Below are 18,739 nucleotides of genomic sequence, written 5' to 3'. Positions count from 1 at the left end.
CAGTATCTCCAAAACAAAGTAGCCAACAGATGAAAAGCTTAGCCAACAATGGACCTGAAAATGGAACCCAAAAAGAGTACAAAACCCCAATATGACAGCATTTCATAGGGTACCCGCCTACCCTGGGCTTTTCAGTTCACTAAGACACCAGCAGTCACCCAAATATTGCTAAGCGTTTAAGCTGATCTGAATTCAGGCAGATTGAGACTTAACTGCCATACAAACACAGGCTTTAAGGGTTCCACACATCATCTGTGCAAATCTCCACTGCAATCAGCATCAAATATCTACATTCATTCAAAATAGCTTGCAGAAATGTTACTAATATCACAGGTCCACAGCATGTGCAGAACAGGCAAGGCATGCTAAAAGCATCAGGTAAAAAATCCACAGTGCTGCTGCATTCCTGCTTACAAAATTGGCATTGCTATCATAACAAAAAGAATTCTCACCTACCTCACTGTGCCTTTTTCCTTTTTCAACTACCCATGGTATACATAAGTGCTTCCTAGAATTTAAAGCAACTTGTAGTATAAACAGAAAGCTTAAAGAATATCCTCCAAACACTCCCTTTCCAACAGCAAGCATTTGCTGTCCGTGAAAAAAAGATAATTGGTAAGAGAGTATCTGATTCAATATCTGATCCTCTTCTTATTGCATTCCCCCAGAACAGTTCCTGGAGGATCCAGGTGCAGTCAGAGCCCAGCAGCACACAACCTGATTGAAGCTACAGGTCTGATGCCCACAGTTTGCTCCATGAACTGTGCCCTTTGCAGAGCTCCTGCACAGCACAAGTTGCCCTGCAAGAGCAAGCAACGGTGGCCGGAGGCCAGCCAGGCTGCACTGGGCTCTGCAATGCACAGCTTCCTTATCTGCCCAGCCCACACTAGCAAACAGCAAGCCTTAACCTTCCTTGGCCATTAATTCTGGTGGAGCTTTTGTTTCAAGTCATTCCTCTGCTCTTTCTGGGGAGTCATGAAAAGCATGTGTCAGCACAACTTGCCGCTGAGGACGGCATTAGAAAGGATTTGAACCGACTCCCCATGGCAACAGACCCTGAAAGGGAATTAGCATTTGCTCCCCATTCCTCAAGCAGCCAAAGTGGAATTTGTTTTCCTCCTGTGGAGGAATTGTTTCCAGGAGAGCAGCACGCTGAGGCCTCCATCGCTCTGCAGGCGCTGCTCCAAAGGACACCTACCTCGCACATCCCACGCTCAGCATCACTCATCCTACCAGGCATGGAGCTGATAAACACGAGTGAGTGCGTAGGGCTGTTTCCCTTACACAGCTTTCAGAGCTCTGCACACCTTCCAGCTGTTTTTGCCAGCTCCCTGCACCCTTTGGGAGCAGGCAGAGGAACGCACAGTGCACCCAGGGCTGGCAGCCTGAAGAGCCACCCATGGCAATGCCAACAGCCCCGAAGTGTGGGGAAAGGATTGGTCTCAGGCAGCAGCTCACAGGATCCCACACACACCTTGCTCGTGCCTCAGTTCTCCAGGTACAAACTGACACATGGGAAACAGCCAGCTTTGCCCTCAGTGCTGGACGGAGATCCATTCCCAAGGAGTCCAATGAATGGCAGCACCACACGAGGCTGAGACAAGCTCCCAGTGCTCAGTGTGGGGGTGCTGCTGCCCAGGTGCCAGCAGAGCACACTGCTGTCTGCACCCAGCTCTGCTTTCAGCCGTGGAGCTGCACCTCTGCCTGAAGGCAAGCAAAAGGAATCGATGTTCACAGAGATTTAACACAGCAAGAGGTATTATTTGAAATGGGAAACGCTGCATTCCAACTGCTGCCCTGGCTGTTACTACAACGTACGAAGCTCTGCCTATTGCCATGCCAGGGTGCAGAGTAATCTATTTGATGCAATAGAAAGATAAAAATAAGATGCCTGCAAAGGGCTTGTGCCAACACTGCCATGGGCAGAGATTATCTGCATCTTGCATGGTACTGGGCTACTCACCTATGGAGATGCAGACCCAAAAGGAGCAAGGATGAGGGCTGCCACCTGCACAAGAGCTTCTGCGTTTATCAGGTGATGAAGCAGGCAAATGCAAATGTTCTTCCATCTCTGCCTACAGGGACACTGCCAAATTTGCTGCCACTGCTGGAACTAAGACCAGCACGCAGGAAGTATGCTGCCACAAGCTCAGCAATGCTGCTCCGAAGCTGCACAGACAGTCAGCAAAACCTCCACCCAACGCCTGATGTGCGTGGGCAATGAACTCTGTGCCAATTCCAATCAATCAAACCTGTCACAGTGCACGGGCTCCTTCACGGGGCAGCTGGCCTCTATCTTCAGCTACTGGAGGTTGAAGAGACTCATACAGACACCTATTGCCAGGAACCACATGCTGTGTTAACACACGTGGCCAAACACAACTGGAGCAGTGCTGCAATGCTCAGCCGTGGCCTTACACCCCCAGCAGAGCACACGCTGCACCCTCAGCGTTTTGTCCTCAGCTTTTCCCAGCACTGCAACAGGTGTCTGCCCCCAAAATGCTCTCAGTGCCTCTGCCCACCTCTTCTCCACGCTTCCGCTGTCTCTGGAGGAGGCTCTGCTCGTGGCTGTTTGCAGTGGTGGCAATTTCCTTCTGATGCCCCAAATCTCCCTCCCATCTCTCGGATGCATTCACATCCCCCATCCTGCAGGCATAACAAAATGGAGCTTCTGTAACACCAGGTTACAAAGGCTGCGTATCTCGGGAAAGCAGAGGGCAAGCTCTGGAGTTCTGTAATGTCCTCTGTGGAGACTGGAACGAGGAAACCACCTTTGGTACAGAGAGAGAGAGCAGCTTTCCAGAGCAAACAAAGAAGTGCACACGCTTCCTGGCAATTTGGTCGGTCTGCACCAGCAGCAGCCAACCTCAGCAGCACTGCCGTGGAAGCACCGCCTGCTCGTGGCCCAGGAAGCACAGACACGGATCCCAGGCACAGCTCTGACCCCGTGGCACACGGCAGTTAATCCTGAGCACTGCTCAGCCCCAGGGAACGGTGCCCTGCTGGTTGGCAGCTTTCCTGCTCTTCCAGTCCAGTGGTCAGGATCAGTGCTCAGAATATGCTCTGCACCTGAGCACACCAAGAAGGAAACACCGTCACAACCGTGCTTCTGGAGCACCTTCCTCTCAATGCATTCAAGGGAACTTGGAACACTAAGAAGTTTCTGTGGAATCCTACAGGGCAACGCTGTGCAGCACCTGACCTCTGAAGGCTCAGGCAGGAAAACCACCCCAGGAATACAGCATCTCTGCAGCAGTGCTGCCAACACACCGCACAATTCACTCATTTTTCCTTTTAGCTTCCAGACTTCCTTGAGCACAATAAAAACGAGGGGGGAAAAGAAAGCTCCTGCGTAGCTGCAGCCCTGGCTCTGCTGTCTGCATTATTGGTTTGAACTGAGTCCTGAGGAGCACAGAAAGAACCCTCATTCAGATCTCAGTGGAGGAAAGCCTTCCTTACACGGAGAAGAAATCACTTTGTAGCACCAACACAAACACGGACTGAACCAACCCCTCGTGGGAATAAGGGGCAGCTACACCCTGCACACAGCACTCATCTCCACTCTGCCGTTGGAAAGCCGCTTTACTGTGCCACGGTTACTCCTTGACGGTGCTCCAAATAACACATCCAAAAGTTGGAGCTGCGATAGTGCGTGAGCCGTTCGCTTTGCGGGCTGTTTCCCTCCGCGGGCGCTGCTCAGAGCCATCAGAGCACGGCGCATCCATCCCTGAGCTGTGCCCCTCCACCAACGCCGCGGGGATGGGTGGGGGAAAGCACCTGCAGCCCCAGCCCCACCGCCCTCCCCAATCGCGTCGTTTGAGCAGCGGACGACGCTCTTTTCTCTGAGCCCACCCCCCTTTCTAAGACGACGGACGCACCAGTTTAGAAAACAAAACCTTCTGGTTGGAGGCGTGTTCCAGAGCGGCAGCGCTTAACGCTTTTCGCATCAGCGTTCCGGCACTGCCCCCACTCCGCAGCTCTCGGCCACGGGTAAAACCGAGGAGCCTTAAACAAAGGGCCCACGACCGCTCCGTCGGACGCGGCCGCAGAGCTCTCTCCCAACGCGGACCTCAAGAACGCTTCGCTTTTTCGCTCCGCCGCAACCGAAGCTCCGGGGATGACCCCAACGGACGGCACTGCTCCGCCGGGACCTGGCTCACTGCGAGCCGTCCCAACAACGCGCCCTAAAGCACGGGACCCAAGTTACCCTTCCTCCACCCGCACCTCCTCTCGTGGCTCCTCCCGGGGATCCCTCCCGTGACCGCCGCCCCCTCGGGTCGCTCGTGGCCGTGTGCTCCCCGCAACCTGCTCGCTCACCGGTTCAAACGCACGGCGCCGTCGCCCGGCTCGTTCCGATCCTCCCTCCGGAGCTCAGGGCAAACCCGGAGCATCCTCGGACCCGGAGCGGAGCGCCCTTCGGACCCGCAGCGCAGCTCCGCCTGGAGATCCATCCCCGGTGTTGCCACGGCCCCGAGCCCAATCCCATTCAACCTGCTCCATTGTGTGCCGGCTCCGACCCTCCCCCGAGAGGGCAGAGCCGACTCCGGGATCAAAGTGATGCGGGGGAGAGGCGTCCACGGGGCCGGGAGCGGCCGTGGCCGCTCCCGACCCCGTGGACGCCTCTCCCCCACCCGTTTTTCCCTTCTGAAGAGCACTGACCACAAAGACCCTCTGGGGTCCGACTGCCTAAAGGAAAAAAAAAGGCGTGTCAAGTGGGAGATGGCAACACACAGCAGAAGCGTTCAGTCTTTATTCAGAGAAATAAGACCTAACGCACACTTTTTCCAAGCACAAAACAAGTTCGGAGCGTACTCTGGTCCCCAGACCAGACACAGATTGCTGCCTCGCTCCGGTCCAGCCTCCCCACCCCATCCTTAAATCTTGCTCCTCAACCAGCTCACAGGACGTCCCAATGTTTGCATGAGTTTACTGCTGCTTATGTGACCCCTGATCCTTTCAGAGAAGCTTTCTTCTTTCCATATCCCCTTCTTTTTCTTCACGGCTTTCAGCTCTGCTCGTAGGAGTCTTCTGTGCAGCTTCCAGAACAAGTGGGAGTCGTGCTGCAGCCCTTCAATGCCCACCGTCCTTCCGAGCCCTTCTCTCAGGACCTCTTCATTTAAGCATACGCTGGAAAATCGGCCCTACAAAACAGCACAGGGAATACCACGTTCCCTTACAGCATCCAAACCCCGCAGCACAAATTTAAGCCGTTCTTCCCACCACATTTACCTTGTTTAGTAAAACGAGGCACTCAAGAGCCAAGTGCTCCCTCCCCAGGAGTTGGAACCAGATCACCTGTGAGGGTTTCAGCTCTCTGCGGAGCCACTCCGTGCCCTGGGGTGCCAGCTCCACACCAGCCAGCCTCACCAGCAAGAGCCCCTCGGCCTGCCCTGGGTACACACAGAGCACTCCTTCACTGAACACAGCAGGCAGGTTGGGCATCAGGCTTTGCACACACCCTCAGCTGTTGTAAATGAGTCTATTCCCACAGGCTTAACAATAAATAAATACATCTTAGGCCTTTTTTTTTTTTCCCTGGGAGGAGAGGAGCCATGCAAACAAAGGAATTGCCCAGGTGCTTGAGTTTTGCAGCCAGAAGTGCAGTGATGCTGCTGCCATTACCAAACTCTCCTCGTTCCTCTCCGTTCTTCAGTTTCCCACCTGTACAGTGTGGGAAGACCAACGGGCAGAGATGGCTGTAGGTTCACCTGTGTCCCACTCAGCCCTGCTCTCTGCACAACACAGCACCCCACACCCCATTGATTTGTGCCCACCTGCTCCCAAGAGCAGTACTGAATCTCTCTCCAAGTACATCTTTGCATGGCACAACGTGTGTGCCTGCCTGCTGGGCAGTGCTGCTCTATGAATGTTTCACTCCTCTCCACATAGTTTTAACTTACATTTTCTCTGTATGGAGGTGATGAAGGGAACTCTAATGGGAATGTGTTCAACTTCCAGACCTTTCTCGGTGACGTGATGCACTTTTCCTCGCAGTTTCACGTTCTTTTCTACAAACCCCACGGGTATATCCAAAGCATTTGTAAACTTTTTTGTCTATCAGCAGAAAGAACAAGCTAAGTTAAAAATTAAAACGCAGAGCAGTTACAAATCCAACTTCCACAGACGTGCTATTAAACAGCACGAGCTGCTTGTTAGACTGCAGGGAGCTACAGGAACACAGCACCTTGCATGGCCAGCAGTGCTCCCCATTTTGCAGGGCACGGGCACGAAAGCAAGGCTTAGAGAAAAACAGAAATGGATGGGCTTGAGCAGCATGTGTTGAAGTCAGCTTGATTCATCATGAAAAGAGGGGTGAGGAGTGGTGCTGGAACGGGGTGGGAGGAAGCCAAGAAGTGTTTGAAGGCACGAGTGAAGAACAGACACAGCAAAAACAAAGGCAGAGCAGGGGACAGAGGGAACAACACCGCCTTTGATAAGGAAGTAAACAGGAGAGGGACAAAAGCAGGTGTGCACCCTTGAAAAGATCACAAGATGGCTGAATTCGATACTACATCCGTCCCTAACAGGATTCAAAGGAGAGTTATACGATCACATAGGGAAACAAAGCTCAACAGCTGCAGCGCGGGAACAAAGGCACTGCTCTGCAAAGGGACGGAGGGAGAAGAGGCACCGGGACAGCACGGAGCTCAGAGGTGAGGATCAATGGGACCTGCAGAGCTCCCAGTGCAGGAAACCCTTTGCAGAGGACTGACACACGCCGTTAATGGGAGGCACGGAGCCGGTCCTGCAGGGCCGCCCTCTCAGTGGTGATGCAGACGGTTAAAACCTCGCAGCCCTGTAGTCTGAAGAGCAGAAACGGTTCAAATGTGGCTTAAAAAAAAAAAGAAAAAACAACGCGGTCAAGTCAGGCAGGGTGGGGAGAGAGGCGGTTTTATGCCGAGGACGGTTAGAAAAGTCATCGTGCTCATAGAGGCGTGGAAAAAGGAGGGGGGAGTCAGCTCTACGTCAGCTTTAATTGAGCCACAACCACGAGGGAATCCGCTGCCTGGAGCACGCGCAATAGACCGCGGGGAGACGGAGCTGGAGAGGGGGGAAAACGAGGTTACGAGCTAAAAAAACAACACAGCCGGGGGGATGTGGGGAACAGCACGGCGAGCAGCGGCTGCGCCCGAAGGGGACGCGCGGGGACAACGGCACCGGGGCCGCGGCGCCGCCAGAGGGCGCCCTTCCGCCGGGAGCGCTGCGGGCGGGGGGGGGCGGTGGGGAGGGGGTGGGGGGGTCCGGCGCTCCGCGGCCCCGCCCCGCCGCACTCACCAGGCGCACGCTCCGGGCCAGCAGCAGCAGCCCGGCCACCGCCACGCCGCCGCTGAGACTCTGCGTTGGGGGAAATGGGGGATCAATAAGACGTTCATCCGCGCGGGGCCGCGCCGACAGCAGCAGCGATCCCAGCGCCGTTTACCCGCACGAGGTTGAGATGCGCGTCCGCCCACTCGGAAAAGCGGCTCAGCCCCTCCGCCGCTGCTCCGCGCCGCTCCGCCATGGCCCCGCCCCCGGACACGCCCCGCCCCCCGGACACGCCCCGCCCCGCGTCCGTCGCCGGCAGCGCCCGGAAGGCGGAGGAGGACGGGTTCAGTTTCGCCCCCGTTACTCCCGAGCCGGAGTTTGGTTTTGGAGAGCAACTGAGCCGTCGTGAAGCCGTTCCCAACGCACCGTCATTAATAGCGGGTCACAGCGCAACGAAACCGCAAAGCAAACGGCGGCTGTAAGACGTGAAATGAATCCCCGCGGAGCAGAAGTTTCCTCTCCAAGTCAGAGATGGAAAAAGCCCTCCCAGCCGTAAGCAAGCAAGCAGCCCGCTGACAGCACGAGTGCCCCACGCATCCCTGCCCCAGCAGTGCTCACCTGGCTGGGGCCGAACAGCACAACCCCTCGGCTACAAATCCCCAGTGTATTCTTGCATTCCTCCTGTGCCATGCAGAGGTGCAACTGAAGATGTGGTTTGAGGAGTAAAAGCTGTGTTTGGATTTACTTTGCTTGGTGTGCTTAATGAAACGGGATGGAGCGTGGATCAGAGCTGGGACGTGCAGCTTGTGCCAGAGCCAGCCCCACAGGGTGGCACAAGGGAGCACGTGGTCACTGCCCTCTTCTGGCACCTTCTTTGTGCCGTGCAGGCACTGAGTGCACCCCATGCCCCTCCACTCAGTTGCCATCGACTTTAGTTCTCCTGGAGGACCACAGCCCATGCCCTCCCAGGAGCTCAGAGCATAAAGCACACGGTGCAACACTTCCAGCACTGAGGAGGCAAGAAATAGAGAATGGCAAAGAAAACCACATCCCTTTCAGAGGTACTTTTAATTTCTTTCACAATGTGCCACAGACATCCATTGCTACACGCGTGCCCTGTCCCCAGCACTACAGTAGATGTGCTGTACATCACTAAGGCACTCGAGAGAGAAGTCACCCTTCATTAATGCACCAGGAAGTCTCCACTCTGAAGGCTCAGTACCACCTGTGCAGCAGCTCAGCCACACGACGTTTGCTTCCCACAGGAGCAAGCTGTATGCCAGCTGAGCAGGAGCGTGCCATCACCAAGGCACTTCCAAATGCACCCATCCTCCTTCCTTAGCCCTCGCTGAGAAGAGAGACATCTCTGCTCCCCGATCTAGAACAGCTTCAGGCTTTAGCAACAGCAGAGCCAGTGCCATCAGTCCGTCCCATCACAACTGCTGCCTCCAGCCTCTCCTTTCGACGCTGTGCTTTGTGTGCCAGCCCCTCCACTGTGAGGCTGGCACTGCCAGGGCTGAGGGCTTGGAGCACTGTGCGTTACCAAGTCCTGCTTTTCCATCAAGAAATCAAAATGCTTTGAAACAGAGGAAAATAAATTAAACCAACGTAACTTTGTTTATAAAAATATTTCTTCTTATAAATCGTTAAAGCTTATAAAAGCCAGAAAATACATTTAAAAGAATCTCTGAAACATTCATTCATCCTCTGAGGTGTGGTCACAGTCCAGGAAGAGAAGAATCAAAGCCCAAAGACACGTTGCATTTCTGTCCCCAGCAGGCACTCTGTAGTACAGTGTGCTTAAGCTGAACATCAGAACGCCACCTGCAGACCTCCCCAGCCCCTCTGCCTGCAGAGCATCTGTCTGAAACGTAAGAACTCAGCTAACAGCTGAGATAAATGGGGCACAATTAGCTGCTCCACAGTCACAGCGTGGAAAATTGGGAAGTTAATTGTATTGGAAGCCATGACTCTGAAGCTAGAGCATGGGGGGATCTGTGTGGTACACAGGGGCCATTTCCTCATCGTTACATTCTGAACTTGAATCCTTTTGTGGGGAAGGCAAGTGCCATCACATACACACATCCCACTGTCTCAGCCACGCATTTTTTCAGCAACTTGGCATGTAAAAATACCTATATTCCTGTTTATTGATTATGGGGTATGCCTCTGTAATGAAACTAAAACAACCTCATGAGCCCATCGGTATGCACACTGCATCAGTTGGTCCTCTTGCACTTCCATGAAGACTGTCCTTCGTCCTGCAGCTTTTTGAACTTTGGCCCAAGCAGGAACCACCATCCAAAGCCCAGGATGACACAGATGACAGATTCCACGTAGTAACCGTCCAGGGTGGTGACGCAGGAACCGCCAGCTTTTGTGCAGAGCTGAAAGGCAGAAGCAAAAGTAGAGGGCATGAAGTATTGTCTGGCAGATACAGAAACACAGGACTCACTGACAGTAGGCACTGGACAGCTACAGCTCAATTAAGATCCTAACTAAATACACCTTTCTCTTTTTTTCTTATGGAAATAGTGAGAGGCTTTCAAGCTTGAGAGAAACAACAAAGCTTTGTTATAAATCATTTGGGAGATGGGGCACATTGGCCTGAGGAGTTAACTGTAGCAAAGAGGTGCAACGATTATTCTGAATTTTTCATGGGGAAAAGATAAAAAATTGAAAGGTTTTTCCTATCCAAACTGCTTCTCTAGAAATTAGAGCCTTGCACCTCACACAGGGAGCCCACAGGATGGCACAAAGCAAGCAGCCTGCGGTGTATGGCTGAGGAAAACATGCCTGGGATGTTTTATAATTACAGAACTGAAAGAAGGAAACCTCACTTAGGGGCTGGGTGTTTGGTACCTGATTGTTTCTGCTATTGTTTATTTTTCAGTACTGCTATAGTCACGAGATAAAGCAATCCTCTGAACAGAGGTTCTGCCAGCATGCGTGTGATTCCAAGATGTGCCAGAATCAGATTAGGAGAAGGAAGGGAGTGGTGGGTGGGGGAACATTGCCAGGTGGAAGGGTGCAGAAAAACACTGGAGGAGCAAGCTGAAAGAGCAGGGACTTGAGTGCAACAGACACCAGGGCACGGGGGACCCAGTCAGTGTCAAGCTGAGGTGCATGCTGGAAAGGCACATTAAGCAGAAGCAGCTTCTCCTCAACTGGTCAGAACTGCAGCTCCACTTCTACAAGTCAAATACGACCTGTTTGAACACTTTGTGTGTTTAGAGGACCTTCACATCTCACAGAGTCCTGCAAACACAGAAAGGAATTTGAGACTAAAATCCCAATTACAAGTAAGGGAAAAAAACCCAGACAATACCCCCCCCTCCAACACACACTCACACGTCCACTCCTCCAGTTACATTAGAATTTTTCATTTGCTCACGAGGAGGCGAATTTGAAACCCAGCTTCCCAAGCAGCTGTGTGTGCTGTTGTTTGATCCGTGCACAGCAGCACAATATGTCCTCTGTTCTGTCCCACAGAGCTCCCCAGATCTGGGAAGGCAGCCAGTCACACTGCTCAGCTCCACATGGAAAGCAGAGATCAAAGTCAGCAAAGTAACATCATGGTAGAAGGCATCAAGGTATGAAGCCAGGAAGCTTCCAGAAAGACAGAACAAAACCTGCCACGAAGCTGCAGCGACCCAGGGACAGACAGCCTGCTAAAAACAGAGAGCATACTCACAGCTCCAGGCTGAGCACAGCTTACTCAGCTGCTACAGCCTCCACACACTGCAGAATGCAGCACTAACTAGTGCTTCCACCATCCACCGCCAGCTTTTCTCCCCAGTTAAGACAGAAAGGGACAACTACTCTGCAAGTGGAAATCTTTAGTGAAGATATTAGCTACAAAGAGCGCACAGATAAAGAAAAACAGTGAATTTTACCAGCTATGAAAATCAGTTCAGTTAGTGGGAATTTTTAATGCTTCGTACAGGTTTCCCAAGGTGAACAAAAAGTAGCAAGAGAAGTAATTGTACCAAGAAATAATTGAATAGAGACCTTCACAGCCTCCAAACTTACTTCTGCCTCGAGTGCATTTCCACAAGCCTGGCCCTGGGCTCCCGTACACTCTTTGACTGTGAGTGGATCAACAAGCCATAGTGCAACAGTGGACGGCCAGTTCCCTCCCAGGTTTGACACGGTGTTCAGGAGTGTCATGTAGGTTCCTCCAATCAGTGGGTCACTAACTTTGGCATTGAAAGCCATTATTGCAACGTACATGCTATACAGCGAGATCTACAGAAAGGGACGAAAACGCACAGGATAGTAAGGTCTCCCCAGTTACAGACTGACAGTGAAAGCCCTAACATAAACACTGATCTAAGCCACTAGTTGAAGTTAGCAACACTAATTCAAAATAAGCCCAACAGACTGCAGTTGCACGACAAAAATTAAGTCCTGCAGTTTCTCTACTACTATTAAGTCATTGTTATGTTCACATCGAGTCTCACATGCACTGGAATTACTCAGGTTATCAAACTGAAGTTATGACAAGGCCAAATAAAACAGCATATAAAAATAAAAGTTCTGCTTGCTGTGATCCAAAGAGCAGTTTGTATCAGACATTTGTTTTTCAGGCGTTTGGATCAGATCTCTTATGCTGCTTCCTCAAATCAACAGCACAGTCACCAAGCTTTATGGAGCTGCACAACAGGGATGATCATCACCACGCTTACAAAGCTCAGTCAGAATGTTGCTACTACTGTACCAAGCTTCTGAGCTTCTGCTTTTGGGGAAAAACTCTAGGAAACAAAAGCAGATGTGGTGAACTGGAAGTGATCTGGCAGAAGATGGCCAACAGAACATCCATAATGGGGAGAACTGATATTTGCCAAACTAAACTTCTGTAGCACAATGGATTGCTCCCTGTGAACAAGAGTTGTTTGTGGCACTTCTAGTCCTCTAGATACAGAGTACACTCCTGTCCCCCTCTGCTTCCCACCTTACCTGATGTAAAGCATAGCTCAGCAGTACTACAGCATAGTAGTAGATAGGAAATCCTCCTTCGTGTCTTACTCTAGGAGTCCACCATACCAGAAAAGCAAATTCCAGTCCGAGCAGTAACCTGCAGGAATAAGAAAGGTAATTCAAATGATTCTGCCCATGTTTCTGTACCTTGATACAAAGCAACTGCCAAACACTTCTGCATATAAAATAGTAAAATAGAAATAGTTGATATAAAAGATAGTTCTAAGTAGATATAATTACATATTTAACAGGCATTGAAACTGTAAACACTTTAAACTTCAACAATTCTTTCCTCCCTATCACGAAGACATTGCCAGACCTCCTACACTGGCTTCCTCTCCCATCCCTCAGACAGAAATTCTTTTTGTAGGAAGCAACACACAATGTACAACCAATTTTTTTTCTTTTTAAATAAAGCATACACAATTGCACTGCAGCATAATCAAGTAATGTTACAGACCAAGCCTCGATCTACTGAGTAAAAGCATTAAGTAACTTGCTGGATTCCTTGGCTTGCTCCAGAACTGTAATTCCTACAGAATTCCATGGGCAAACTCCCATCTAAGCCACTGAATGCACACGGCATCTCCTCAGTCTACAGCTGCTTAATTCACCTTTTATTCTTGTTGATCTCAGTACAGCACACATCCAGCAGATGCTCCCAGTGACTCACCAATGCACTGAGCCTCTCTCACATCACCCCTAAATTACACGTGCTGCATAAAGTCCCACATCTAGTCAGAACAACCCATGAACAGGGAACTCCTGACAGTGAGTAAGAGGAGGAAAGCACTGCTCTGCTATTGTACACACATAGTGAGAACGCTGTGCACTGTGCTCCCTCACACATCACCACATGAACCACCTTCACAGCACACAACACAGGTCAACTTACTATGAAAGGTCTGACACGTTCTTTCTTCTGTCTGGAAGTTGGAGTTACAAAGCAATTAGAACACTTGATCTGAATACACAAAATCACTATGTTTCAATAAATCAGGTTTTGTTTGTGTGTTTTTACCTAAAAGGCATAGCTTTGTAAAATGTGTTCAGTGGCTGGGGGCCTGCAGTGTATTTGCTGATAATCAGAGGCAGTATTATCTGTAAAGGAACCATTGGAACTGCCAGCAGAGCTAGATGCTCCTTAGGTACTCCCTCTTCCACCAATTTGAGTCCCGTAACAGCATCTGCTGCTGAAAATCCAACCTGCAACATAAGTTAAACAAAATAAACTGGGGAAAGCAGTCACTGTGTGGCTAGAAATTCAGTTTACCTGGTATCAAATACACAAAGAAATATGGCAGAGTACAAATTGGAAACAAAAGTGAACTGATTTCCAAATTGGCTGTGAAACACGTTCTACACTTGCACTCTATTCTTGTCATCAATGCCAACACCCTACCAGGAACATTAAGCACAGCAACAGCATTCATGCCTGTACCTTAAAGGCCTGCTGGTATCCAGAACTGCCAACAGGATGCCATGGAAACCTAGTCAGGACAGAGCTGCAGATTCTAGGAATGCAATTTAAGTTAAAATAAACATTTTCTGTCCTTTTAACTGCAGTCTACACAAAGAGACTAACTGTAAAGGGGCACATGTGAAAATATACTATTGCAATGTAAGCCTGCAACCAAGCTTCTCTTCAGTACCTGGGTAAACTCTTCAATGTTAAGAGGAACGTCTTCTGTCATGCAGTCCTACTCTGCAAACTGATAAAAACAGTTGTGTTTCCAAACTCTGAGTCAGAATTCGGAACTGACAACAGCCATGAGCTACAAGTTGCATCAGAGGGACTCAGCAACCTCTCAGAGCATCAGCATCTAAAAGTTCACAAACATGCTTCCTTACCTTTGCTGTGAGAACCAAGAGACAGAACGTAAAAACCGCTGGCATCTTGATGATTGAGAAGAGCAGCCTGTACGTGTCAGTGATGCCTTTGGTTTCTTCTTTTGTTGCCGTTAATTCTTTGTTTTCCTTTTTCAAAAGGGCCACAAGTGTAGTGGTAATTAAAAAGACAGCTCCCCAGAAAAACAGGAAATCTAGAATAAAGAAAAGAGACGTTTATCCCAGCAGCTGCTCTGTAACACTCGATCAACAATTCACCAAATAGCAGAAATGTGGTTATTCTGCAACAATATGAAGGACAGCTGGTAATAAAAAATTGAACAAAGGCATTACTCATTGACCCACATAAAAACAAGCAACAGAACTGAAGCACAAGCACACAGCTACAGACAGCAGCAGGCACAGCTCTACTCTGCTCTATCCATAACCACAAGTTTGCTTCAGACTCCAACAGAGCAGCAATCTGGGGCACTTCCCTCAAGGTCTGTGCATTACCACAGTGAGCATGACAGAGGACAGAACAGGAAAGGGAACATTTTGAGGAGCTGCACATAGACACCAGAAGCAAGCAAAGGAGGAGGAAAACACATTTAGTGGTTTCATGAAAGGATGGCAAATACCATCAGTGTTGTTCCACCACTCTCCATTCATTCATGCAACCATTCATTCTAATTCATTCATGCAACCATTTTTCACCCCAATTCTACACTCCATTTAGTATCTACCATCCAAAAACAACAGATCCATAGCCAGGTGGGCATAAGGATGTTCTGATCAAAGCTCCTATACCATCATCAAGTCACTCAAAGAGATGTTTGAAGAGGATCTGGTATTTGTTATCTTCTAAGCACTCTGTATTAAGCAGATACAGTAGTTGTTAAACAGTGGATTTGCAGGCAGCAGTAGTGAAGCACATCAGTATCTTATGGCAGGTGCCTTGAGTTGGTGAGAAGATGATATAAGATAGTCCCACCCTCCACCTCTGTGACAGAGGCAAGAAAGAACTCAGTCACGTGCAGAGGGTATGAAGAATTAACCTTTCATCCTTCTGATCAGAAGCCACTCCAGAAGAAGTGAGAGCTGGTAAAAGTGCACAGAAAGAGCAAAGGTTTCATCAATCATTAGCTGCTCATCATTGGCAGGAAGAGAAGCAGCACAAGCATGGAGGAAGACACAGAAAGCCTCCTCTCGCTGTACCCGGGCATCCTGTATTTCAAATAAAAATTGGCATTTCAAACTAATGCCTGCTCCTTCCACATCACTTACTTTTCCCTTTTCAAAAGTATCTGAAGAAGACCTCATAGCCAATACTGCCAGATTGCTCCCTCTTCTACTGCTGTTGGGGTTTGTTTTATTGTTTTTCAATACCCTGAATGTATCTTCTGAGTAAAACACCAGTGCTCAGAGCCATGCTGCTCACAGCTGCTGTCAGAACACACAGGAGCAGTGCTCTAATAACAGCAATAAGTGATACCACTGCAGCGTGAGGACGGGAACAGAAACAGCTTTGAGCATCAGCACATGAATATTCCTGATCAGGTCAGCCCTGCCAGGTGCCAAATGCTGGATTAGCCAGAAGGCCACGTACAGGAGTCCTGGCAAAAAAGATATTGTTTTTTTTTTTGCTGTTTTCTTTTTATTTTTAAACTGTAAAATTTAAATTAGGCACATTCTATCATTTCTGGTGCCACCAGTGCCACCTGTCCCCACCCCTGCTTTGTCTCTGCCTCCACAGTATCACTAGGAAAATAAAACTCTGTGCTGGGGCAAAGCAAATTTCAAAACTCAAGCAGGGATAGAGAAGGCTATACAAATATCAACGAGGTGTGGGATAGGACAGTCATTTCATCACAACAGCTTCAGTAATAACACAGCTACATATCTCCCAGGAGAAAGCACACCCCACAGTCAGCAGCCAAGATAGACACGGGCTGCCTTGGGGAGGCTCCTTCTTCCTGCACTTCACCTCTTCCTTTATCCTACAGCAAGCATTCACACAGCTGTGAAACAAACTGCACTCAGTGCACAACAGAAGTTTTCAGTGAGCTGAACGGGCAGAAAACCAGCCACTTTCCTGCATGGTGAAATGCCTTGTAGCTCTCCTCCAGCCCTGAGACAACCAGCATTGGCACCACTGCCACACCTGCCATTTCAGCCCTGGCTTCGGGTACTGATGCTACAGTTGCTAGTGGACAAGCGTGGACATGGTGAACTGAGACACACAGTCACATGGTTAAAGGAAAAGAGACTTCTTCAAGTCAATTTTCCTCCCCCAAAAAACATATCCTACAACTACAGTGTCAGAGATATTTGCTTCCCTTACTCCACCCAGATTAATGTTCCAACACAAGTCAGACAGGTTGTATAGGTGCATTGATTTTAGCTTTTTTTTTTTTTTAGGCATCACACTTCTAAATAAACCTTTATAAATGCAGAACTAAAATAAAAGACAGTAACAACAGACCCTGGAAGGCAAAGATAAGCAAAGACAACACAAGCTGTAAGCACACGAGTGATTTCCAAGTTGCATCAGCGCTGAAAGACGTCAGTCTGCTGCTGCAGTGAGAGGGAAGAGACGCCAGCACCACTGAACTGCACAGCAAGGAGAAGCAAGGGCAAGGATCCAGCAGGGGCACTTCGAGGAGCACTCTGTGCTTGCTGACATATGGATAAGAAACAGGACAAGCAAACATCTCCACGCTAACAATTCAATAAGGATGGATTATCAGATACCACTTAATTCATTAAAGAAAAAAATAAAATCCCCTGAATCAACTTAAAGATGACCTTTCTTTGCAGACTGGAAACATGGTCAAGACAAAACTCATTTCATGTCCATTCCTGCAAACAACACCATTTTGGAAGAAGATACTTTTTCATTTTTTTAAATTTCCTCTTCCTTCTCTTCCAGGAGATGTCCTGAAAATGCCTCCTTAAAGAGACAAAGCTTTTATGGCTTTTTTAAACAGTAACCTATTCCATAGCTGTTACACTAAGAAGTTAAAGCAACCAAGGTTCCGAGGCGCTGAGCTCAGCCCAGTTCAATGACGAGGCAGATTTCCCTCACTCAGACCAAGGAAACCTGGGAGCTCAGTCACAGAATTACAGAATGGTTGGGCTGGAAGGGATACTACAGCACACTCAGCCTCAACCTCTGCCACAGGAAGGGACACGTCCTCAGCTCAGGCTGCTCAGGGCCCCACTATGTCTGGTTCTAAGCACCCCCAGCTCTCTGGGCAACAGTGCCAGGGTCTCACCACTCCGAATAAAGAATTTCCCCTTAATACCTGACTGAGATCTCCCTTTTTAGTTTAAAGCAATTCCCCCTCCCTATCACTACCTGCGGTGTAAACAGTTACTCTCCCTCCTGTTTATAAAGTCCTATCAAGTTCTGGAAGGCTGCATTGAGGTCTCCACAGAGCCTCCTCTTCTCCAGGCTGAAAAAGCCCAGCTTGCTCAGCCCTCCATGCCACTAGCTCTGCCAGCTTCCTGCATTCCATGGGGCTTACTCTGAGCCACACTGTACTCTGGGCTCAGGAAGGAAGCATTCCCTTTCCCCTTTTGGTACCCAGGCAGTACCTGAGAGGGTGACGATGCCTCGGGGCTGGGGCTGGAAGCGCAGGTACTTGTTGCAGAAGGAGGCCGACTCGAGGGCCAGGAAGAGCACGTTTCCCAGGAAGTAGCCGGCCGTCTGTCCTACAGAGTTGCAGGTGGAGGCGTAGCCCACGTTCTCCCGGGACAGCATAGTGAGGGCCCAGCCGTCCACCGCGATGTCCTGCGTGGCCGCCAAGAACTCGAAGAGGAAGAAAGTCACGGTGAGGGACACCACGTCAGGGCCGCGGCCCTGCCCGTCGCCCAGCAGCACGTCCACCCGCGTGGACAAGTAGATCATGAAGAGCCCCAGCACGTACTGGGTGGGCACCAGCCATGACTTGCGGCGGCCGAAGCGCCGCAGGTAGACGGCGTCCACCAGCGGGGCCCAGAGCAGCTTGAGGCTGAAAGGCCAAAAGACGAAGCTGAAGAAGGCCTGCTCGGTGTAGCTGGCGTTCTTGCTCTGCAGGATGAGGGGCACGCTGCCCGCCAGCCCCAGCGGGATGCCCTGCAGCACGTACAACACCAGCAGCAGCAGCACGCTGCCCAGCTCCGCCCGGCATCCCCGCGGGCCCCGCGCCGTCGGTGTCCCGGGCTCGGGCGGGAGCAACCCCTCGGCCTCGCCGCCCGCCGGACCATCTCCACAGAGCGCCAGCGCGGGCGGCACCTCGCTCCTCACGTCCAGGCAGTGGTGATGGCTAACAGGCCGGCGCTGCCGGCCGCCCTCCTTAGCCGCGATGGCGGGCGACATGGCCCCGGGCCGGGTAACGCGCGGCGGCCCCAAACGGGAGCGAGCACCGCACCGCCACCGGGCGCGGAGGAGGAGGAGGAGCCACGCGCCCGCTCTGCCGCGCCAGCACGTCCCGCCTCTTCCGGTCACGCGGCGGCGGCGGCGGCAGGCGTGGCCGAATCCCATTGGTGCGCGGCAGCACCTCTTCCGGCGGCGGCCCCGCCTGGCACGGGCCGCGGAGCCTCAAGGAGTATGAGTGGGAAGCTTCATCCCCAGCGGCTGCCCCAACGCGAAACTATGAGGCGTCACTTTTGGAGCAGCGTGCGTTCAGTACAAGCGTGCAGT

At 50.7% G+C, this 18,739-nt stretch overlaps 2 protein-coding genes across 2 annotated transcripts; both read right to left on the bottom strand.

Moving 5' to 3' along the window:
• Positions 1-4,844: 4,844 nt before the first annotated feature.
• Positions 4,845-7,507, bottom strand: CUNH3orf33 (chromosome unknown C3orf33 homolog). The gene is made up of 5 exons (XM_065747903.1): positions 7,421-7,507; positions 7,276-7,335; positions 5,901-6,054; positions 5,230-5,390; positions 4,845-5,141 (listed from the first exon to the last, which is right to left on the bottom strand). The coding sequence occupies exons 1-5, from the start codon at positions 7,499-7,501 to the stop codon at positions 4,875-4,877; spliced, it is 723 nt and encodes a 240-aa protein (XP_065603975.1). The 5' UTR covers positions 7,502-7,507; the 3' UTR covers positions 4,845-4,874.
• Positions 7,508-8,868: 1,361 nt separating this feature from the next.
• On the bottom strand, positions 8,869-18,418 carry SLC33A1 (solute carrier family 33 member 1). Its single transcript, XM_065748601.1, has 6 exons — positions 17,653-18,418; positions 14,077-14,267; positions 13,247-13,431; positions 12,205-12,322; positions 11,278-11,493; positions 8,869-9,632 (listed from the first exon to the last, which is right to left on the bottom strand). The coding sequence occupies exons 1-6, from the start codon at positions 18,413-18,415 to the stop codon at positions 9,465-9,467; spliced, it is 1,641 nt and encodes a 546-aa protein (XP_065604673.1). The 5' UTR covers positions 18,416-18,418; the 3' UTR covers positions 8,869-9,464.
• Positions 18,419-18,739: the final 321 nt, after the last annotated feature.

This window comes from Cyrtonyx montezumae, unplaced genomic scaffold (genome assembly GCF_038088225.1).
Source record: "Cyrtonyx montezumae isolate F1298 unplaced genomic scaffold, pur_monq_1.0 scaffold_5, whole genome shotgun sequence".
NCBI lineage: Eukaryota > Metazoa > Chordata > Aves > Galliformes > Odontophoridae > Cyrtonyx > Cyrtonyx montezumae.
The sequence above is the reverse complement of the archived record's forward strand: the minus strand, read 5'-3'. Positions and strand labels throughout refer to the sequence as shown.

Bases quoted from the DNA above. Each gene is read 5' to 3' on its own strand.
- CUNH3orf33 (XM_065747903.1), bottom strand. From the start codon at position 7,501: ATGGCGGAGCGGCGCGGAGCAGCGGCGGAGGGGCTGAGCCGCTTTTCC. The intron at 7,336-7,420 runs GTAAACGGCGCT...CCCCCAACGCAG, and splicing joins CGCATCTCAACCTCGTGCGG to AGTCTCAGCGGCGGCGTGGC. The intron at 5,391-5,900 runs GTAAGTTAAAAC...GTGTGTACCCAG, and splicing joins CACCTCCATACAGAGAAAAT to GGCAGGCCGAGGGGCTCTTG.
- SLC33A1 (XM_065748601.1), bottom strand. From the start codon at position 18,415: ATGTCGCCCGCCATCGCGGCTAAGGAGGGCGGCCGGCAGCGCCGGCCT. The intron at 13,432-14,076 runs GTAAGGAAGCAT...CTTATGTTGCAG, and splicing joins TCTTGGTTCTCACAGCAAAG to GTTGGATTTTCAGCAGCAGA. The intron at 9,633-11,277 runs GTAAGTTTGGAG...TCTGCCTTTCAG, and splicing joins GAAATGCACTCGAGGCAGAA to CTCTGCACAAAAGCTGGCGG.